The sequence below is a fragment of the Athene cunicularia genome (genome assembly GCF_003259725.1).
Source record: "Athene cunicularia isolate RWA chromosome 1 unlocalized genomic scaffold, athCun1 chr1_part2, whole genome shotgun sequence".
Taxonomy (NCBI): domain Eukaryota; kingdom Metazoa; phylum Chordata; class Aves; order Strigiformes; family Strigidae; genus Athene; species Athene cunicularia.
Window position 1 is genome coordinate 55,583,436 of NW_020799092.1, and position 22,596 is coordinate 55,606,031.

Below are 22,596 nucleotides of genomic sequence, written 5' to 3' on the forward strand. Positions count from 1 at the left end.
CCGGGGCAGGGGCGTGCGGCAGCTCTGCGGGGCTGCTGCAGCCGTGTGCCGGCAGGTCAGCTCCGCAGCCGGGACGGCCCGCCCGGGACCCGGGGGGAGCGGGGGAAAAAACTTCCGTGACCTTCTGTAACAGCGGCAGAGGGATTTTCCTTCCCTCGGGCACGTACAGAGGCAGGGCAGGGAGGCGGCACCAAACCGGCGCGGTCCAAGCTGGCTGCGCCGCAGGGTACGGCCTGCGGGAATAGATCGTCCTCCCGAAGCCAAGTGGGTGCGAAATCAGAAGTCCGGGCAGTCGTTTGGATTTGTGTCCTTGTTTTGTTTTGTTCTCCTCGGTGTTTTTCTTTCTCTCAAGAAACGGTAAATGGCAACAAGCTAAGCAAAATCTAAACTCTGACCTTGTCTCGATTATTCTGTTAGGGTTTTTAAATCAGAATTTGACTGTTTTGACAAATAAGGGTCAATGGAGATTTTTGTTTGAAGTCACTTCGGTCAGAAAAACCGCAGAGCTGTTTTTTCTCTTAGCACACAAATTTTATACTATGCATGTGAAAATTAAGGATGCTGTCATCTGGGCTTGTCAGAAGCTAGGAAAAACAGGAGTTGCCCAGTCGAAGTGGGTGACTGAGCCACTGACCAGTTTATTTAATGTCCAGCAGAGTCAAAGTGTGTGCAGTTGACTGTATTTTTTTGGTCAGGAAGACCCGTTATTCAAAAAGAGAAATGTTGCATTGTTTCCAGAGAATGAAAAGCTTGGACTCTGGTTCCTGAATGTATGTCAGTAAAATGATTCATGCTATTGCAGACAGTATAGCAAGGTTCCAAGTAACCTCAAATTCCACTGACTTCAACGCAGTTTGAAGGTGCTGAATATGACTAGCCATTGTGCTGGATCAACACTAAGAATTAGCCCTCAGAGTAGGCTATATCTTTAAAGAGCCATTGTCAGCTTTGTGATCAGGAAAGAAAAGGCATAAAATTATTTGTTTAGAAAAAAATCATCTGATTATCAAATGGTACAAAATTTCCATTAAAATGGTTGATTTTAAAAAGGACAGAGCAATTCTTTTTTCTCCTACCCATGGAGGAGCAACTGAATAGACAGGGAATTCAGGAGCTGAAGGATGAGTCTGCATTGTGGCTTATTGCGGACATCAACACAAGTCCCCAAAGCAACCAGACCTTCTGAGGATGAGTCACAGCCCCCAAGCAAGTCAGAATCCGGGTGTCTGCAAACTTAACTTGGAAAAGAAAGATTCTGCTGGGAAAAGAGGGAGACCACTGATGGAAAAAAACTCCTAATGGACTTAGAAACTGAAGCATGCAAAGCCCATCCTACCCTTTCTGCTTCCCACAGGGGCAGTGGTTAAGAAAGTTTGCTGCATCCAATCATCTAAAAGAAAGTTGAAAATAAGAATTATAAGAATGGAAAAAAACAAGCTTTTCAGTTTGTCCTTTTGAAATAATTGTAGACCAACACATTCACTGAAAACCAGCAAACAGCCAGAATACCAGGACGGCCTCTGTGTCAGCAGTTGAGCCCATAGTCACATCAAGACACAGGAAAGTATCAAAATTAATTTGATGTTAACCAGACAGGATCTATTTTGCGTCATAAAACCAGCAGGATTTGTAAAAAATATGGGCATGATAAAGCAACATTTTTCTGTCCTATTAGAAAGATAAATGAGAATTACTTTGATTTTTAGAAGTATTTCCTGAGTATGTCCAACCTGAAAAGTAGAGAGAGGAATTTTGCCACAGTTTATTTGGACACTGCTTTTCAGGTTCAGCCTATTAGACATAGCAGTAAAGTTCAGACCCATTACCTAGGGGACAGTCTTGGACTGGGTGAAGATACACAGATTCAGTTCCTGCTGTAGCCATCAGTCTGTGATCCCCTTCTGTCATGCATTTTCATTTCTTACTTCAGCTGTAAATCATCCAGGCAGAGTGTAAAAAGTACAGTTGTATAACAGAAGGAGTCCCCAGTCTCAGTCAGGTGCTGAAAGTTAGAGAAAAAAAAATGTTCAGGAGTGTTATAAAGCCAGAAGTATGGTTCAGGCTTAGCTCAGTTTTCTTTAGAGTTGATGCATTTTTCTAGATTCAGAACCTTCTGCTTTTTGCTCAGCATTTAACGCATTTCTTGCCACTTGACTGTGAGACACAATAGCATGGAAACTGGGGACAAATCAGTCAGCCATGAAATAGAAATGATTAGACAGAGAACGAGGAATCTGCTCTGTAAGCAGCTCTCTAAAAGGCCTCAGTGTTGGCTGCATTCAAATACTTCCCATAGCACATTTTAAAAATAACCCTTGCTTGTGAGAAGCAGGAGACATGTTCCCTTGATGTGCAACACAAAGCATCTGCACAGCTTCCTCTGCAGCAGATACACGGTGCAGGCAGCAATAGGGTAGGCATTCAGGCAAGAGGGAGAGACACAGTCAACATCTTTTATAAAAACTAGACATGGGGAGCAGCTTTATACCGTAGTTACTGCTTACAGTTTATCTTCAAATGAGCTACCAAGTGGAAGCTAAGTGCTGGGATACTTCCAGAAGAGTGAGGTAAATGACTGGATTTCTGCTCAGAGAGGGATGGAAATGAGGCCTTACTGAACCTGAGGTCCACAGACAGCTGAGTTGGCAGCTCTGGGCTGGAGGAAGCACAATCTAGTAAAATCGCCAGAATTTCCTTCCTGTTACAATTCCTTCAGCAGGGAACGGGAAGGAAGGAGTTTCTTCCTCATATGACTGCCTTCATGCATCACCTTGACAGGGGAAGAATGTGCAACAGTGGTCCCAATCCTTGAGGCACTGGCTTGTGAAGTTGGCTAGTCATGAAGGAGGCAAGGAGGGAATCTAGCGAGGGAGAAACAGCCTCTGTGCATCTGGGAACTCCCCGGGGGTCATGCTGGTGATTATGCAGCTATTTTCCCTCACAGTTGTATCTATTTCATCTGTCTTTCACTGGATGATTCTGCTCTTGGACTTGTGTCCCACAGTTTTTATTTATGTGTGATGAGATGCAACAAACAGGATAGAAGGCTGATCTTGTCTTTTCTCTCCTTCATTCCCCAATGACCCAGGACTCACATGAAGGTGCCTGTGGTTCAGCCTTTACTCCTCCTGTTTTCCAACACAATGTTTGAGTTTTCCAGAGTATGGCTAAATTACAGCCTTCCAGCTCTTTGGAGTTTTCTAAGTTTCTCAAAGTATCTGTGGTCAAGTCTGCACAAAGAGTTTGGAAGAAGCAGAAGAGGGAGCCAGGTCTGCAGCAGCTTGCGTTTCTCTGTACTCCCTTGCTCCTTGCTTATGATGGGGATGGGCCTTGTAGCCAACCCTGCAAAGTCTACTCCTTTGGGACTAGTGAGGACCAAACGTGCAGTCACATCTGCAGCCAGTTTACAGTTTTTTCCTACAGTGGTGTGCCAGGAGGAAGGGACTGTGTTTTTGTGTGTGCCAGGAAGAAAAGCCTTTCTACCATCCAGAACATAGTTATTGTTTTATTTTAAATAAGTGGTGTCTATCTGCTGTTTGTTGCATGAGTCCTTTTCTCCCTGGAAAAAAAAATCCAGTACTTGGCTACAGATGTACGGATGCAGACCTTTTGTACCAATTTTTAAACAGTTATGTATTTATGCCTTCCACTTAAAGCTAATGCAGTCAATTCAGCTCACTGCAAGAAAAATCTGGAATTTTTAGTCAGATGTTGACAAATAGCATAGCACACTTATGTAGGCATTAGGGAAGAAGGTATTACTGAGCCATTTTAAAGCTATTTACAATTTCTGCCACTTTCTAATAAAAAGAGAAGTTTTTTAAAAAGCAGTTTGCATTTTTATTTAATCCTTCACAGTTGTGGTCCCTCCCTGTTGCACTAAGCAGGATGCAAGATGCACAGAGAGATGACTAGGCAGATCACCTCCCATCTCCACACCTGAGAAACTCCTGGAAGGAAAGCAAGCATCATCCCCCACTCTTTTCAGATGGGTCGGCTAAGGCTTTGAGGGCTGTCACTCTGATGTGACAGCAGGCCTCAGCCTGGGCAGAACAGAGTTCTGCTCTTCAACACAGCAAAACAAGAGAAAAGCAGAGCTCAGTCAGGTGCTTTTTCTGAAATAAGGAATTAAGTGAAATGAATGCAGACCTCCTTTCTTTGTTTTCAGATGTTGTTAAAAGTCCTGAGAAAACAGATAAATATTTAAGTACTTCAATATAAATGTATGAACATATATTCAAATTGACAAATATGTAAATATATAAATATTAATGTGTGTGGGTATGTTTGAATCCAAGTTTGTCATCTGGGGTCTTGGTGTTGGCAGTGATGGATGTTAGAGGGATCTGGAGGCAGATTCATATCACAGAGTTTAGGCCTAACCCTAGGACGGGACAAGCAGTGCTATCAAAAGGCACTTTATCATCTCTCCATTCATGATATATGTAGCTTAGACATGACACCTTACTTTTACATAAACTGCGTTTAGATGAAATGGTTCTGAACCTTTGTGTCATATTAAGGTCCAGCTGTGGGCTTTAGAGTTAAAATGCAAGAATATTCAAACATTTGACTTTGGCTACCTACATGATACAATTCTGCTTCAAATATTTTTTCCAAGACTAGTCTAGGAGTGAGAGATTAAAACTTTGAGTCATTATGAATGCCAGTTTATACGAGAACTGAGCGAGGTTTTAGAGTTCTGAAAAACAGTTTTCTTGCACATTAATTAGGAGTTTCCAGACATGGAATTTCTGAATGTCCATAAGATTAGAGATAATAATGGCATCTGTTCTAATTAAAGCTTCTTTCTCAAAAAAATGTGTTTGCGTTTAAACTCATAGTATTATTAAAGCCTTATGTACTGCCTTCTTGCTTAGCATGATGAACATGACTCATAACTCCACAGGAAAATGTTCATTTGATGACCATGGGGACAGAGCCAACGATTCAGCATGGATGTTCCTTTTGTTAGAATTTATTAGACACTATCTCAGATTCAGAGGAGACAAAATTTTCATTTCGGATAAATTCAACAGAGCCTAGATTATATGTTAGAAAATTTTAAGAACAAGTTGAATTAATTTTAGAAATTTTATGCACGATATGGATAGATGTACCATCCTCTGTTGCAAAGAGTATGAATCTCTAAAGCCAAAAAAAAAAAAATTATTGAAATCCAAAACTCTCTGGGGGAAGAGAGAAAAACGTGTATAGTAGAGTGGTCTGCCCATGAGATCCCCAGTGAGAATTTGATCTTTGTTGTATTTTAGGCAACAGAGAGAAGAAAATACGAATTAACTAGGATGATTCCATAAAACTTAGGATCTCTGGAAAACTGGAGATATAGTTCTAAACTAAGATAAGTTCATATTTCCCACAGCTCTCAAATACCCTAGTAATAAACAGAAAGTGGGATGAAATCTATGTTAGGAATTGATTTTTTTTTTACTTTCTGATCCAGAACTATGATCTCTCTTTTCTTTACCAGACAAACAACAGTAATAAAAACCATCTCCAACTAAAAAGGATTTGTTATTTTGAAGATGAAATAGAAGTTATGCCATTTAATTTCTTTTGATTTACTGGGGAGGCAGGTTTAACTCTGTTAGTCCCTTTATATTTTTCTGGCAGACTTCTTATGAAAATGTGTTTTGATAGTTGCAAAACAAACTTCGAATTTTATGCAATACCATTCTTGTCAAAATATGTCATCAGATCAGCATTCAAAAGGACAAATAGTTTCAGTACCACTATCCCCACTCTAATGAGCACATTCATTGATAAAACTTGCACCCAATTGTATTCAAGATAGTCAAGAAGTTGTGCTATAGATGTTAATGGGGCTGTACGAGGATGGGGCTTGTCCATAGTCTTATACTTTTCTGGCCCATATACTTTATTTTCAAATAAATGGGAACTGATAAATTCAGCTTTGTAGCTAAGAAGTGAGAAGATGCTCTCACAGCTGAAGGTGAAAGCATCACATTCATTCCCTGTCCAAAATCCTGCTGTGCTCAATTTATACTCGGAGTTCCAAAAAAGACCAAGGGAGTCTCATGAATGGGTTGTACCACTTCCTCTGTCAACTTGAAACCCCGTTTCAGATTTCTAACAAATGCTACAGAAAGAAAATCTGTTTTCCCTCAAGATAAGGTTAATGTCTCCTGTAGACCTCAGCCATAAAGTCTCCTGTTGTTTTATGAAGTCCAACTTCATGTATTGCTGTTCTAGTGCAGTTTCTGACAAGACCAGAACTGTAGACATAATGATACCTGGATTTTTATGAAATACTAAAGAAATAGTTACCTCCTATTTAAGGATCAGTAATGGAGGATCTTCCATAAGAAAGACAATCTTCTAACAGGAGAAGTGCAGAGGCAATTTTTTTTAAAAGGAACAAAGAGGCAGCTGGGCATCACTGCACACTCACTGTTAGGAATAAGCATATTCAGGTAAAAATGAGGGAAAAGGTGAAAACAAGGTATATAAAACAAGGTATATAGATTTCCTAAAAAGTATTGCAGCAGTTAACAGGAATGTGTTTGTGGGTAGTACACCTAGTTAAGAGTCTTCTCTGCTTAAACTCCCTTTACAAATGATAAAGAGAAAAAAGTGGTTTCTGGATCTAAAGCACCCTTCAAAGGTACTCATCTCTCTCCACGCTCTACTAGAGTCTAAGGTCACTATATTTCCATTTCCCATTAGTGCCTAAATTTAGGAAGGATAAAGATAGAGCAAGTTCTAAAAATTTTCACTTAATAGGAGTTTATTACCTTAATAGCAGGTCTGTAAACCTGCATTGAGAGCAATATAATAATATACATATACATATAATAAATATAATAATATAATTATATCTAACATGATATTATGTATATATTATATTTATAGGTATAAAATAAAATATAAAAGCACAATGTAAAATCTGTTCATAGAATATAATTTCTTTTATTAATGTTTCTGGATTTTGGTTAACTGCAAACCCCACTAGGTCAGTAAAAGTATTCCCATTATCTTTAGTGTAGTCAAAACTTTGCCCTAGTGTTCATATTGATGAATATACCTCTTTAAACATAGAGATGGACAGACATACATGCATGTACATACACATACGTATCAGAGCTCTTTGCTAAAATGTCTGTATCAAACAAGGAACTGTGGAATATGAAACAAATAATAAAATGAAGAAAGTTCTTAAGAGTTTCTCTTTGGGAAAATGGCAATAACCTCCCAGCAGCCCAGTTTCCAGGGAAGAAAATACCCACTTTATTTTCTGACTGCTTACTCCGGCAACATCAATGTATTTTCCAAGGAACTGGCTGACATGATACCGCCACCTGCACAGGAAGTTCCGCTGTGTTTCAGAGGGGTGCAGATGTCTCCTTGAAGCTGCTAGTGTTTCGCTTCTGCAACAAGACAGGCAAGTGCTTCAGGAAGAGATCTCTGGAGAAATGGCTGGTTGCTACAGTACTGACCCATTGGCATCAGTCGTATTTTTCTCATGAATACTTCTGCAGATTTTGATGAGCCTGCCCATCTGATAAAACAAAGCCCATCATCAGGGCTTTTCTGGTATGTAATCAGTAATTCAGCATGGGCAGGGAGCAGGAGGTTGTTCTCTCAGTAATTAGTAGCATTTTATTTTTTGGCTATTTTCATTGTTTTTCAGTTTGTGAAATTGTGATTTGCAGTCACAACCTTTTTCTAAGTCATGGCATTGTTTAAAAGTTTTTATAATCCATTTTAATATTTGTTATGTGTGCAATAGGGGTCACTCCTGACCAGACTGGTTTTATACTCTGGCTAGAAGAGTGTAGTCCTTCAATTCTGTTTTCCAACAAGAGTATCTTTGTTAAAGCATTGTTTGCTTTTCTCGCATACTCTATAGTACTCAAGAAAGATTCACTATTTCCATTGAGATCTGCCAGCAGAACACTTTTCTTTGCCATATTATGGAATGCAGGCACAGGGAGACAGGGAATGTAAGGCAAAATCATTGCTCAGTTTGAACAAATAACTGGGGTGGAACATTTCTGCTTTCTTGTTTAGGGTTTCACTCACTTTGGAATTACTTCTTTGTCATTAGCCTTACATAAAAACTTTGGTCCTAGCCATCTGCACTCATGGTATCTCTTTTTTTTGTGCAAAAGAGTGAGTGTTGTGCTCACTGATCCAGCCAGTCCACAGAAGAGCATTGTGCTCTGAAGGCAGAGTTCAGGGTTGACAGGCAGAGCCTAATCTTGCTGCACCCCAGCCTGAAGGGACTCTTGGGGTTCCCTTGTTAGATGCTTGCCACCATACCAAGAGTCAAGGTGATTTCTTGTGATAGAACTTATCCCATCTCTGAACACTGCTGGACATTTATGTTTCGTAGTCACCCATGCTATAGCCTGAGGCGCATATAATACTCTGGAATAGAATGAGTTTTGCCTTTATTAGACACCTGACAGCACCTAATGTTTTCTGTTGAAAACAATGATTAGTCAGGAAGTAGAACATGTAGGCATCATGAAGCTCTGTGTTTTCAGGAACAAAGTACCAGCTTTTCTACATAACTGCAGATAAATATTTGCCAGACAGATTACAGTGCTCTTAAAAGGGTGAACCAGGCTCCTGGTGTCTGGGGGGTGAGGGAAGGGAGAACAGCAGCTCTACTCCTCTGTAAGACCCAACACCTCCCATGCTCTTTCCTTTGGATTCAGTAGAAACAACTTTATACATTCTCCATCATTTTCTAATAAACTGGCAGTTATCAGGAAGACAAGCATCAGCAGATGTGGAAACATGATATTTCAAAGGGTCAAGGAAACATTTAGATGCTTAGCTGATAAAAATGATCTAACAGAATGGTTGTGAGCTTATTGCTTTTTTTTTTTTTCTGCTGCTGTGATACCTTTGTTCTCCAAACACTGTAACTGGCAATTTTTATGTTCCAAATAGTACAGGGAAGTACAAAAACGAATAATGATCTTATATGTTCATGCATTTTCTTATTTTTAAGAACACACACTACAGTCTTCTCCACAGTAGTGCTGCACCTGCCCTGAATGTCATCTTTCAAAGCTGTAGAATGGCTTGTTGTTTTGTGATCTTTTACACCTTTCTTTTTTTTTTTACGAATTGCATTTATCACAACAGAAAAAAATATCATATCTACTTTTTTTTTTTTAATATGACTGTTTCAAGTCTTACCAGGGATACAATATAATATGGTGAAACAATATTATACTTACAATCTTGGTATCAGGAAAAAAAATGTTTAAAAACAGCACAGAGTAAGCAGTAAAGACAATTTACATACTCTGTGCTAAAAATGTAAAGAAAAGTAGCTTGTGACTCTGTCTTGTATAAATATACATCCAGACTTGACTATAGCCCTGGCAGAGCATTTAAGCGTATTGACATCAGTAGGACTGTTCACATTTTTCAGGTTGTGTGCGTATTTGTTTGTCTGATTGGAGATATTAGTGATCAGTCAGGAGAGATCCAGTAAGGATCTGAGCATCCTTTCACTGGCTCTAAAAGATATTGATAGCACTCAAAAATGTAGGCATCCTCAGCACTTGTTTGGGTTCCTTCTCAGTGAAACAGTGGTGGTGCCTGTCTATGCAAACTGCACACTGTGAGCACAAGTAGCAGCACACAGCTACCACACATGAAGATTTGAATAATTATAGTTGCAATGTAGATTAAATCAAAGCCTGCATAATGCTGATGGCCTTAATAATTTTTTTCTGATAGACCCAGCACAGTAATTTTTTTAATGATGCAATGGATATTACGTGCCTCAAAGAACAAACTCTCGAGAAGAACCACAGCTGATAAGCAGCCAATTTGAGGTTCGCATTTAACACACCTTTCCAGCCTGACAGGTTTTGATACATAGGGACCAAAGTGGCAAGGTCAACAGGTCAACTGTTTTCATATATATAAGGCATATATTCTTGAGTCAGCTGGGCTTTTTTTTAAGAAAAAACAATAACTTCACACTGCTAAGCTTTTTTAATTAATAGTTTTTTTCTTTAAACAGACTTTGAAAAAAGAAGACACATTTCCCATACCATTTCCCTTTCTTGTAAATAAATCTCTTTTAGAATCAAAGCATGTTCCTTAATTTCCTGATAAAAGTTTAATAAACACATGCAGAGCAAAAGAAGCTGTGGTAATTCTCATAGCAGAATCAGACAAAAGCTTCAAGCAATGCAAAAACTGGCTTTACCAAACTGAATAGTAGGAAACAAAGAATAGCTGAAGTCAGGAAGTGTATTGTGGGCATGGAACAGGAGTTGATAATGTTTAATAGCTTTGGCTGAAACAGAAGGCTGTAGCAAGTTATTAGCATCCTTTAGAGGGTCAAAACAAATTTCCTTTACTTCTCTCTTTGTTGCAAGTGAACATGCCTGTATTTACTTTATCTTAGCAAATAATTCAGCGTGATTTCACAGCACACCTGGACAGCTCTGGAGGAACAAACTGCACACTGAACATGCAGTCTACCGAACAAGACCTGTGCCTAACCTAAGCATGCCTTTATGTAGATAAAACAGAGTTCTTCACAGATCTTCATACACATGATGCTTTGGCAAAAGTGGCCTCAAGAACCATACCCTAAAAAAGGTATCTTATCCTTGCAAGCCAGTCAGATTCATTTGCAGAAATGAGAGTGTCTTTCTTCTGTAGGATCATATGTCTGACCACTTCTCTTTCTCCTCCAAGTCCTATTTTCACTTTACTTAGTTCAGTTGGACTCCCATTATCAGTCTAATGACACTCACCATCACTGAGTACTACTGAATTAAAAACCAGAGGAGAGCAGTAGGAGGAGGGAGTGAGGAGCAAGTAATCTGAGTGATGTAAATGTAACCCGTAGCAAGGCAAAATGCACGCAGTCACCTATTCCTCCTGCTGCCTGTGGAGGACTGATCCCTATGAGTTAAAACAGGATCTTTCATGGGAGTAGTTTAGTGCAGGAAGAATCTGGGTGATATCTCAATTCCTGCAGTGTAAGGACTTATCTGTAGTGCCTGAACGGTGAATAAATAGAGCATTTCCCAGCCAGTGCATCTGTACGAGATATGTTAGTAGCTGAGAAGTAGGAGAGCCCAGATTACCTCAATTCCTTGCCTATCTCTATTTAAACTGTACACTGTTGTGGGTAAGTCTGGTTTTGGACAGCACTGCAGATGTTCACGTTCCAGTCATAGCTGGACTCTCTTGACACGTATGTAATTTCATAACGTTCTTACGGCTTTCAGGAAGATAACAGCTTCATTTTAACATTGTATTTAGCTGAGAGTTTTTAGAGTTGCCAGGCCAGTTTTCTGTCTTTTCACTCTCTAGTTCAGTTTGGTAACTTCCTTATTCAAACTGGAGCAATGTGGAACATGGGACTTGAGGAATAAAGAAATGGGAAAGATATGGTAGTGAGAGATCAACTATGGTTCCTACAGGACCATCTGTTCAGCTTCTGTGCATTGGTAGAAATATTCCAAGAGTTATTGAAATTGCTCCAAGAAAGTAAACTCTTGACAACTGTTGGTGGCATGAATACACCACTATTGTCACCTTATTCACTCTGGATGAGAGAATGGTCTGGTGGATCAAGCTCTGGCTGGATGGACGGTCCCAGAGAGTGGTGGTCAATGGAGATAAATCCAGCTGGCGGCCAGTCACAAGTGGTGTTCCTCAGGGCTCGGTGTTGGCACCATTTCTGTTTAACACCTTTATTGATGATCTTGATAAGGATATAGAGTGTATCATCAGTAAGTTTGCAGATGACACCAAGACAAGCGGGAGTGTTGATCTGCATGAAGATAGGGAGGCTTTACAAAGAGACTTGGATAGATTGGATCATTGGGCCAACGTTAACGGGATGAGCTTCAACAAGGCCAAGTACCAGGTCCTGCACTTGGGCCACAACAACCCCCTGCATGGCTACAGGCCTGGGGAGGTGTGGCTGGAGCTGTCTGGAAGAGAAGGCTCTGGGGGTTCTCATTGACAAGCAGCTGAACAGGAGCCATCAGTGTGCCCAGGTGGCCACTAAAGCCAACAGCATCCTGGCTTGTATTAGAAATAGTGTGACCAGCAGGAGTAGGGAGGTGACAGTCCCCCTGTACTCTGCACTGGTGAGGCCACACCTGGAGTATTGTGTCCAGTTTTGGGCACCTGAATACAAGAGAGATATCGAGATGCTGGAACGAGTGCAGAGGAGGGCAACGAAGCTGGTGAAGGGCCTGGAGAACAAATCCTATGAGGAGCGATTGAAGGAGCTGGGACTGTTTAGCTTGAGGAGGAGAAGGCTGAGGGGAGACCTCATCACTCTCTACAGCTACCTGAAAGGACATTGTAGAGAGGTTGGTGCTGGTCTCTTCTCACAGGGAATTAGTGACAGAACAAGAGGGATTGGCTTTAAACTGCAACAGGGGAGGTTCAGACTGGATATTAGGAAAAAATTTTTCACAGAAAGAGTGGTCAGACAGCGGAATAGGCTGCCCAGGGAGGTGGTGGAGTCACCATCCCTGGATGTGTTTAAGGGTTGTTTGGATGAGATGTTGGGGGATATGGTGTAGGGGAGAACTTTGTAGAGTAGGGCTGATGGTTGGACTCAATGATCCCAAGGGTCTTTTCCAACCTCAATGATTCTGGGATTCTGTGATCTCACAAACTGATTCCTAAGTACTTTTAGGACAACTGTGTATGACTTGAGCTGGGAAATCCTGGCCAAAGATATATCATAAATGTCCTAATATTAGCATCATCTCCTGGAAAGAGGACAGGGCTGTCCATCTGGAAATGTTATATGGCATGATTCTTCTGTCAGCTCCCCAGGATTATCTCCATGTACATCTTGGAATGCACAACAGGCTAAACACATTAGTTACTGAGAATCATGATTACAAAAAGTTTACTATTTGATTTGAAAATTAATTAAGTTTACTGGCTTCCATTTTTCTGTCAAATATTGATTATAATGAATTATTTTGAAAGGAATCAAATTACAGGCCAGTCTTAATACTTATTTTAAAAGTTCTATGAAATTCTCATTAACCTATGGTTTCTTTTTGTGTGCCAAAAATATGCTTTGCTGATAAAAATAGGTCCCACTTAGCTAAATTAAAGATGTAACCATGAAAAGGCTGATGAAGCTCAATGCAAACTTGCTTTCCTGCTGTGATTTAATGTTCCCCTTATCAGTCAGTTGAAAAAATACAAGATAGACTCCACCAAAACTGAACTGAATAAAAAGACTTTAGGCATGACCCTGAATAGCCCTCACACTGAATAGCTGTATGCCTGTGTGCACAAACTGGCTTTACCAAGGATCACAACATCAGCTGGAAGGAAGCATGCAATAAATTGCCAGAAGTTTCAGAAGAAGAGGGCTATGCTCAACCATGTTGCCTTCATTTAGTAGCATCTTCTTAAAAAAGGAACTTTTTTTTTTGCTGTAATCATCTTGGGTTTTGTCATCATCTGCAAATTTTTATTACCCGATTTCAAGGCAAACGATGTTGATGAGCCAGGAACACCCATTCTCTTTGAAAATGAGATAACATGGCATATGGGCTACAACGAAAAGTTTGCTTTTGAATAGCTGCAGAAACAGATACTCTAAGAATCCTTGTTTGTGTATTCCACAAAGAAAATATATTTGCTCCATAAACTCAGGCATACATTTTTCCAGCATGTGTACTCAGTAGAATGGGATTGATTTCAATGAACAATATACAGGTCTTGAAATCAGCTTTTGGCGGGGGTAACAGGAATAGATATAAGACAGTTAGATGCCACCATGAGTAGATAATTCTGACTTCTCCATGTATACATCTACAACTTTTTCTTCATTCTTTCATCATGCAGTCCTAAAATCCTGTGACTGATACAAGGACATCTGATGGCTTCATTTGGTGAAAAGATCACAATACATCCAGAAAAGTTCCTTGCTTTGTTTTAACTAGATGGAAGATAACTTTTAATGATTGATTCATGTAATTATTTTAAGGCCAATGTACTTCATAAAGATAATATTTTGTCAGTTGTTTAGTTCCCAAACATGAACTTTTACATCTAATAATCCCAAAATGAAAGTAGAGAGAATATTGTTGCCTGTGATGCTTTGCTCAGAATTAGGGTTATTTCCTCCAGAGCTTCAGTCTTGCACCCACTGAAATTACAGAGCCCAAACAATTTCCAATTTCCTGTCTTCACTCAGCAATGGATGTAATGTACTGTCTGTGCTGTCTTCAGACATTGTTTTCAAGGAAACTCTTTTCTAAGATTTGTACCAAAAATTCACACACATGACCTACAGAAACAGAAGTTATTGCAGACCTACAGGACTATTGCAGAAGAGAACTGTGAGCCAAAATCTCTTTTTCTTTCCTCTTTTTGTAGATATTGTTTAAAATTATTCTGTTCAGCTTCAGAAAGTCCAGACAGACTTCTAGCTCTGACGCCTTTACGGACAAGTGCACAGCACTGAGGTGTGTTCCTTGGGTATTCCACCAATGCAAAGTCTGCTGTTATTTTCTGTGGAGACAGAATTTCAACCTGAATGCTACCTTTAGGTTTGATGGTGATGATGATGATGAATTCCCAGCCCAAGGAATCATAGATCACTTTCAGATCACTAGAGCCTAGTTCATAGTAGCAGATGAAGTGGAGGTTTATAGTTTGCATTATGTGATGTCTAGAGAGAAGCACTGGCAGACAGTGTTGTTTAGCCCCAATAATATCTTTAATTAAGCCAGCTTGATGTTAGACATTCAAGATACTTGATATCACAAACAATTCAGAAACTTCCTCCCAGGGACTTTCAAGCCATTTGAGTAAATTGCACCTAGACTATGCAGTTTTGCTTTGGAATTATCTTTTTGGTTTAAGAAACTGGAAAGTCCAGTGGTTTTATAGTATTTTTCACTTTGTAGGTAACTTGTGTTTGAAGGTGATTGAAGATTCAACAGGGAGAGGGAGGAGTTATTTCAAATTATTATGTATATTTTAGATTAAAAGAAGTGATCATGAGCTTTTTCCTACAATATTTGTGCTAAGTATATGTATACTCACCTCCTTCCAGCATGCTGTGGTACCACTGCTTGAGTTTGAGGCTGATGAGCCATATCATACTTACGCTACTCCTGTAAATCTTTACTTATGGCATCATTATCTTCTCACTTTGGGATCCAGTCCCAGGAATGCAATTTCTTTTTCATCTGATTTAAACAGTCATTTAGTTTCTTGCAGAGGAATAATGCTGTGACCTTCTCTTTCCTGTTGAATGCAGTACCTATACAGTTGGTTGTGCTAAGTAAATTAAATATCCTGTATTGTGGGTTATATCAAACAAATGTTTGTGTGACATTGAACTGAACTATCATCGCAATTCTGTTAATTTTCTAATAGAAATGTTTTGACAATTAAGCTTCCTGAATAGCTCGGTATTTCAACAGAGAGCAGTAAAGTATGCCTGTTGGCATGCACTGCTTCCTTAGGTGACTTTTAAATGATTTGTGAGTACGATTCTTTTTGAACAATTTGTGATGAACCATGTGGAAGAGTGTGTTCCTTCTAAATATTAATATCTTAGCCTGGCCATGTCTTTCATGAACAGAGTGTTATCACATAAACAGGATAGGCTAGAACAAAATGGCTCTAATGTGAAGAGCCTCCTTACATTTAATCAGATGAAAGAGCTCCCTAACCCTTTTGTACAGGAGCTCCACCTGCTGCAGATCTAGCGTTTTATTTATCAGTCTGTTAAGAACTATCTATGCCTGTTTCAAATTATATATTTAAACAGCTAATATCACTGTTTCATCACTGTCAAAATCAGCAATTCTACATATGGAAGGATGGGAAAAGTCAGACAAATAAAACGTGTTTTACTGATACATGCTTGAGGTGTCTAAAAAGTCAAAGTAGTAACCACATTTATTCCATTCATAAAGATATGAAACAGTGAAGTTAGGCAACAAAAGCATGATAATTCTGTTCACCTGGTTTGTCCCTTAAGTAGACTTTAAGGGCACTGCATACCCTTAGGGCTGTAGGGAGATGTGGAAAATGTGTTCAGTTTTGTAGACATCTCCATCTAGGAGTTAGATGTCTAATTTTGAGCTAATCATTTGGGCTGCCTTGATAGTCACTGGAAAAAGTTACCGAAGATTCATGGCTTAAATGATGTGTTAAAATGGAATGAATCTTGTTGGGATGTAGGAATTCTGTGCTTCGGTGTTTTGTTGCAGTGGACCATTGCTCTCCAGGAAAAGTGTTTCTGGAATCCACCCTTGGTGTGGATATCTGACTGATGATGTGGACATCTGACTGACCTGACTTTGTGTTCTTTGCTGCAGATTGATTTTGAAGATGTGATTGCTGAGCCAGAGGGAACGCACAGCTTTGATGGGATTTGGAAGGCCAGTTTTACCACCTTCACTGTAACAAAATACTGGTTTTATCGTTTACTGTCAGCAATCTTTGGCATTCCTATGGCTCTCATCTGGGGCATCTACTTTGCCATTTTGTCATTTCTGCACATCTGGGCAGTGGTGCCGTGCATAAGGAGCTACCTGATTGAGATCCAGTGCATTAGCCGTGTCTATTCAATCTGCATCCACACGTTCTGCGACCCACTGTTTGAGGCCATAGGCAAAATGTTCAGCAGCATCCGAGCCACAGTACGGAAAGAGATTTGAGGGACATTTCAAGGAGAGTCATCAGCCTGGGAAGGGGGTGGGGGGTTTGTCTTGTTTGGAGTGTTTTGGTGCCAGTTTCATGTTTCCCAAAGCAACATACAGCAACTGGTGGTGGATATACTGGCCTAAAACAAAGAATCACTTGCTCAGTTTCTTTTTCTACTGTTTATTCTTACTGGACTGCTTGCTTTTTTTTTTTCCCCTTCAGTCTGCATTTCAAACTAACCTTAAATGGCTATTCTTCCATACCAGCTGCTGTCATTTTGCTAGCTGTTCAATTTAGAGACTGAAGTGCTATTGGATGCCTTTTTATCTCACCCTTCATTCCTTGTGAGATAAATCCACAGTGATACTGAAGAACGACAAAAATGCTTTCCAGCACTATAAAGCCATTCATTTTATTGTGGCCAAAGAGCACAGAGCTATTGCAGCAGAATGAACGTGACCAGCTGGCAGGTTTTAGCAGAATGTTCTTTTTCAGTTGGATTGTCAGTTGACTCCAGCTATTTAGTCATGGTCAGATATGGTGCACGATGAATAAATTAGTTAAGTAAACAAATTACTGAACTAATATATGTCCCAACAATCTAACACTTTACCAGGTTGGAGACATTGACATGTGAAAGCTTTTCATGTGCATAAAAAGCTTTAGTCAGTGCCTTTCTGTCTCATTCTCTCTTGGAAGTATGCATCCAGTTGTTTCTCAGCCTTTGCTAGGATTGCAGAAGCGAAGTGCAGTTGAGAACTAAAACTGATCATTATGGAAATGTTTTCTCAGCTGTGACTTATGACACATCCCTTAGTGAGCATTTCAGTGCTTACCTCACAGGCTTTTTCTTTTTTTTGCAAAGGACTCATATAAATACATATCGCAGGTATGCCAGAGATAACCCTGAATTGCAAGAAAAATGAAAGTGTGCCGAACACAAGCCACAGGAGGCCGAGGAGGAGCTGCCCCTGAGAGAAACTTTTCTATCAGCTTTCAAAACTTCCCTATCAGCAGAAGTTAGCGTGCCACTAGCACACAAATTATTTTCAAGATGCTTTGCTGAGTCTGAACTAATCCATCACAAGAGATGGTTTAGAAACTTCATATTTGTGGGTTGATTTGTTCATTTTTAGCTGAGCTGCAACATCAGGAAGTCTTAAACAGAGGGTGTTGTTTGAAACTACCGTGTTGCAAAGTGCAAGGCCTAGAAAGCAAAGCCTTTGCAACACGTTCTGATGCTGTGACCTTCAAGAGCTTTTTGCCCTCATGACAGTACTGTGTTCAGAGATGTTCTCTGCCTCCTCAAACAGTTTGCATGAAGCATTTGTAAAAATAATTGTGAGGCTAATCAGCTTTATTGTAAACCAAGCTAGGGCCTATGCCTGCTGCAGTTGGGATCTCCAACAAACCAATTCTTGACCTTGGAGAGTGCAAGATTTGGCCCTTAGGCTGAGCATGGAGCTGTCTGGTACACCTACAACTTTTTTTATTTAGCGCTGATATTTCACATATTGCTTTACCTAACACAGGAGTGCCTTCAGTTCAATTTCTGCCAAAGCATTGAAAACTTTAGGAAATGCTGCATTTTTTAATGGGGGTGGGGGGAGGGGAAAGGGTGCACAAAAAAAATTACAAAGCTATTAACTACTATTTTTTGCATTTAAAACAGACACTGGTATGGATATAGTTTTATGTTTTTCTATGTACATAATGAAGAGTGTACTATTATAGATTTTTTCAGTATTAAAAACAAGCGAGATTATAAACAAGAAATATTTTATCTTTTGATGAAGAAAATCACTCTGATGAAAACTTTATTGATTTACTATATGAACTGTATATCCTGAAAGATGTCTGTTCACTTAGTTACTAGTCCCTAAGCCAAAATACATTGCTGATCCAAGACATTTACATTGTTGTTATATGCTTACAGATATAACCGACACTTTTTTTAAAAATTTTGCATGTACATTAAAGAATACAATAAAAAGATGTTTAATGATAGCTCCTGTCTGACTTCTTTTCCCTTGAAACTAATGTGAACAAATCTTATGTTATTAGGCTTTTCTCCCCAATATTTCTTGATAAAGAAACAAAGTGATGTCATTTGTTCCTCAAGAAAGAGTGTGCAAAATGGTATCAATTTGTGGTTCAGGATCTGACTCAGGAAGGTTATTCCTAACAAAAAAACTGACACTTTTTCCCTAAGTAAATATTTTCTGCTGCTAAATAAGTAAGCAGTAGGACTAAGGAATACATCACTGAATAGGGATCCTAGGCTTGTTTAAATGCTTGGTGTTCCTCAGTTTCCCTACATGGGATAATGTCATTTATTTGTAGACAATTTTAATATCCAGTAAAGAGAATGATAGCATAATATGATGAGTTGCTTACAGTTCATTTTACAAAAAGACTTTGGCCATCAAAAATTCAGTCCTAGATTGTCCTGATGATAGCTCTTCAGTTAAAGTTGTTTAAAGCTTTCTTTTTCAGTCCAGTGGAAACAGGATTGTTCCCAATAAAAGGTCATTAGCCTAAGCATTTAATGTATGGAAATAGGGGAATGACAGCTTTTATCCAGCCATGTATAGACCCAACTTGTGACAGGACAGTTCTTTTCTATGGGGTTATTGCACAATACCTGTCACACCACTGAACTAGTACACAAAAGTCCAACAAAACCGGCTATTACATTTTGACGTACAAATCTATTAACCATAATTTTATGTTTAAATGGCAGATACCAGCTTACTGTAGTCTGTCATATCTTTTGCAATAGCAGAATGGTGTATTTAAAGGGAGTTAATAGTCCAGTAGTAGAAAATAGTAAGTTGAATTCAACTACATGAGAATATTTAAAATATTTTAAAAGGTAAAAGGGAGGTTGTAATGTGGAAGTAAAGCAAATGAGCCTTCCGGTATTCAAAAACATCCTGCTTTTGCAGAGAGCCTGATAGATTCAGGACAGACACATCTATTCATCTTAACCATTTATAATGTCATGTCTCCAAGACTCTTTATGGGAGAGATGTGCAGATTCACCCTATGATTGCACTGTGCTTGGCATTTTGCTGGGCAGTGGCTACAGGGCTGTGCAGTGGGTGAATCTCAAACTCATGCTCTTGCCAGTCTCTCAATGTAATAACACAACCAATATCACAGCCAGGATATACCCCATAGCAAGATTCAGGTTTGTCTACGAGATGACTAGATATTAGCTGTTAGACAATGGCATCAAGCTATCTCCTATCATGGTTGTAAATGTAGTGCAGACAGTCTTACACTGCTAGATATGAACATCAGTGTCATAAGATGCCTCAGGACCTGTGTGCTTAGGTGGGCTCAACACCACCTTTTCCTCCTACCAGAAAACTTTATTGGCTGTTGTTGGTCACTCTCATCCTCTGGGTCACCAGTTCTTAAACTGTGCCACATAGCTTGAATTGTTGTCCTTTGACTGCTCTAAGACAAGGTATGGGGGAGTTGGACACTGATTAAAACCAGCTGGAGCACCTAGGTTATGAGAAATGAGTGTGAACTGCTTGGTTGTGTGGTTGATCCTTCTGAATTTGATTGTTTAAGAACAAAATAAATAGTTTTTTTTTTTAAATATATTGGAGTGAAGTTACAACAAGATATAATGACAAATCATAGGCTTTTATTAAGGATTTAAGAATTTCCATAGCTGCACCCAAGCTACCTTTTGACCCTCTCTTACATAAAACTACAATTCTCTGTTCACTTGTTTGCTTTCATTTCCTTGTGTATCTTCTGCATCCTCCTCCTTTTTTTCCTCATCTCCTGAGAAGGGGGAAAGAGGCACAGAATAAAAGTTTTTGGTGAGCTAGAACACTTGTTATCTTCCTTTATGTCTCACAAGCCTTGACTTTTTCACTTCATGTTATCTGACACTGGGACGCCATGTGATACAGGTTATGTTATTTCTATCTTGCTTTCTTCTGTAGAACTTTTAATTGAAATTTCAATTGTATAGTACAACTAGCACATCCTGTCTTCAAGATGCTTTTCTCTATTATGGCCTTCTGAAGGCAGAGCGGTAAAATGTTGTACATTATTAACTATGACCATATGTAAACGCACAGTATTCTCACTAGATTTGTAACTGGTTTTATTAAGGACAGTAAAAGTTGGCAGAAAGAGATTAGACAAGCCTGTGTGCTCTCTCATAGTCAAGTGTTGATTAAAGACACAATCCAAAAAAGGCCCTAGGCTCAATGCTAGTAAGTAATTTGGTTTTGTTCTGAGAACCTGAATTTACATAACCCTTCACCTTCAGACACTTGAATTTCCTCAGCACATAATTGTCAGTAAAATTCACCGTAGGGGTGCTGAGGTCACACCTATGCACAGTTGGGATGTACAAATGAGATGTTCCTCTAGCTGACACCTTCTCCTGCAGGAACTGGAGATGATAGGTATTCTCAGGGATCACTAACAAGACCTGGGAAATGATGCCTCTCTGAGGCTTGCAGTCTAGCATCTCACTCCCTAAGACAGAGGAAACTTAAACTACTCTCACTGCCCTCCCTGGTGAAAACTTAAGCTGCTCACCACTCAGTATGCTGACTACTATGGATCCAATTTTTATAAGATCAATTCAGAGAATCAGAGAATGGTTTGGGTTGGAAGGGATCTTAAAGATCCTTAAAGTTCCAACCCCCCTACCATGGGCACGGACACCTTCCACTAGACCAGGTTGCTCAAAGCCCCGTCCAGCCTGGCCTTGAACACTGCCAGGGAGGGGGCAGCCACAACCCCTCTGGGCAACCTGTTCCAGTGCCTCACTACCCTGACAGTAAACAATGCTAAATCTACCTTCTTTCAGTTTAAAAACGTTACTCCTCATCCTATCACTACACTGCCACTTAAAAAGTCCCTTCCCACCTTTCCTGTAGCCCCCTTTAAGTACTGGAAGGCTGCTATAAGGTCTCCCCAGAGCCTTCTCTTCTCTAGGCCAAACAACCCCAACTCCCTCAGCCTGTCCTCATAAGGGAGCTGCTCCAGTCCGCTGATCATCTTCGTGGCCCCAGAGTTGAACATAGTACACCAGGTGGGGTCTCCTGAGAGTAGAATATAAGGCTCTCCTTGTGTGCAAATTCTCCTTGTGTGTTGTGCAGGAACTAACCATAGACCCCTGATAATGGCATGATGGTTTCCAATAGGTGCCAGGTCACCTTAAAGGCACTGCCTGAGCTTCATGACACCATCATTGGTCTAAAGTCTTCAGATTCCAGATTTATCTTCCAGTTGTCAGTGTAGAGGGGAATAAAGGCATTATGGTCTCCAGTTCTAGCACTTTTACAGATAATTCTGTTTTCCAGCTTGAAACACTAGAGACATAGGCTGAAGGTTGTTCTGTTTTCTGCAGATTGACATCAGCTCTCAAGTGTTGTTTTGGTGCCCAGGGATTAATTTAAATCTAAGGCTATCATAGCTGCAACCTTGTCAGTTCATCATATCTCTGAACCTTCATCCAGGATATGGAGTACCCCTACAGTGCATTCAGGCACTGATAATCTTTTCCTGGATAGTTATTGTGAGCTACAAAATGCTTTACAACAGAGAATCTGCTCAAAGGAACCTTAATAGATCAAGGGATCTGTAGCTCTGTAACTTTTTGGCAATTATCAGAATATAGTCATTCACCTGTGACTATTACTCATCAAAACATTCAGCCTGCCTCTCTCCAGCTACCAGAGCTCCAGATGTAGCTTGTCAGACATACATGTTGTCAGAAATCCTACTGGCAGAAAATCCCAAGTAAAAAGGTGACATGGAAATTAACTAGTTGGCGATAAGAGAAAAAAAAAAAAAATTAAGAACATCATCAAAAGGATCGGATATATTCTATAGAGAGAACAAGGGGGTGAGAGAATCTCAGGGGTCTGC

General features: G+C 39.8%; 1 protein-coding gene across 1 annotated transcript; it reads left to right on the top strand.

Annotated features, from left to right (window-relative positions):
• Positions 1–16,313: 16,313 nt before the first annotated feature.
• CAV1 (caveolin 1) lies at positions 16,314–18,687 on the top strand (the record flags this gene model as incomplete). The annotated part of the gene is made up of 1 exon (XM_026867989.1): positions 16,314–18,687. A coding segment is annotated over one exon (384 nt), but the record flags the coding sequence as incomplete, so codon positions are not given.
• Between the last annotated feature and the right edge of the window lie 3,909 nt (positions 18,688–22,596).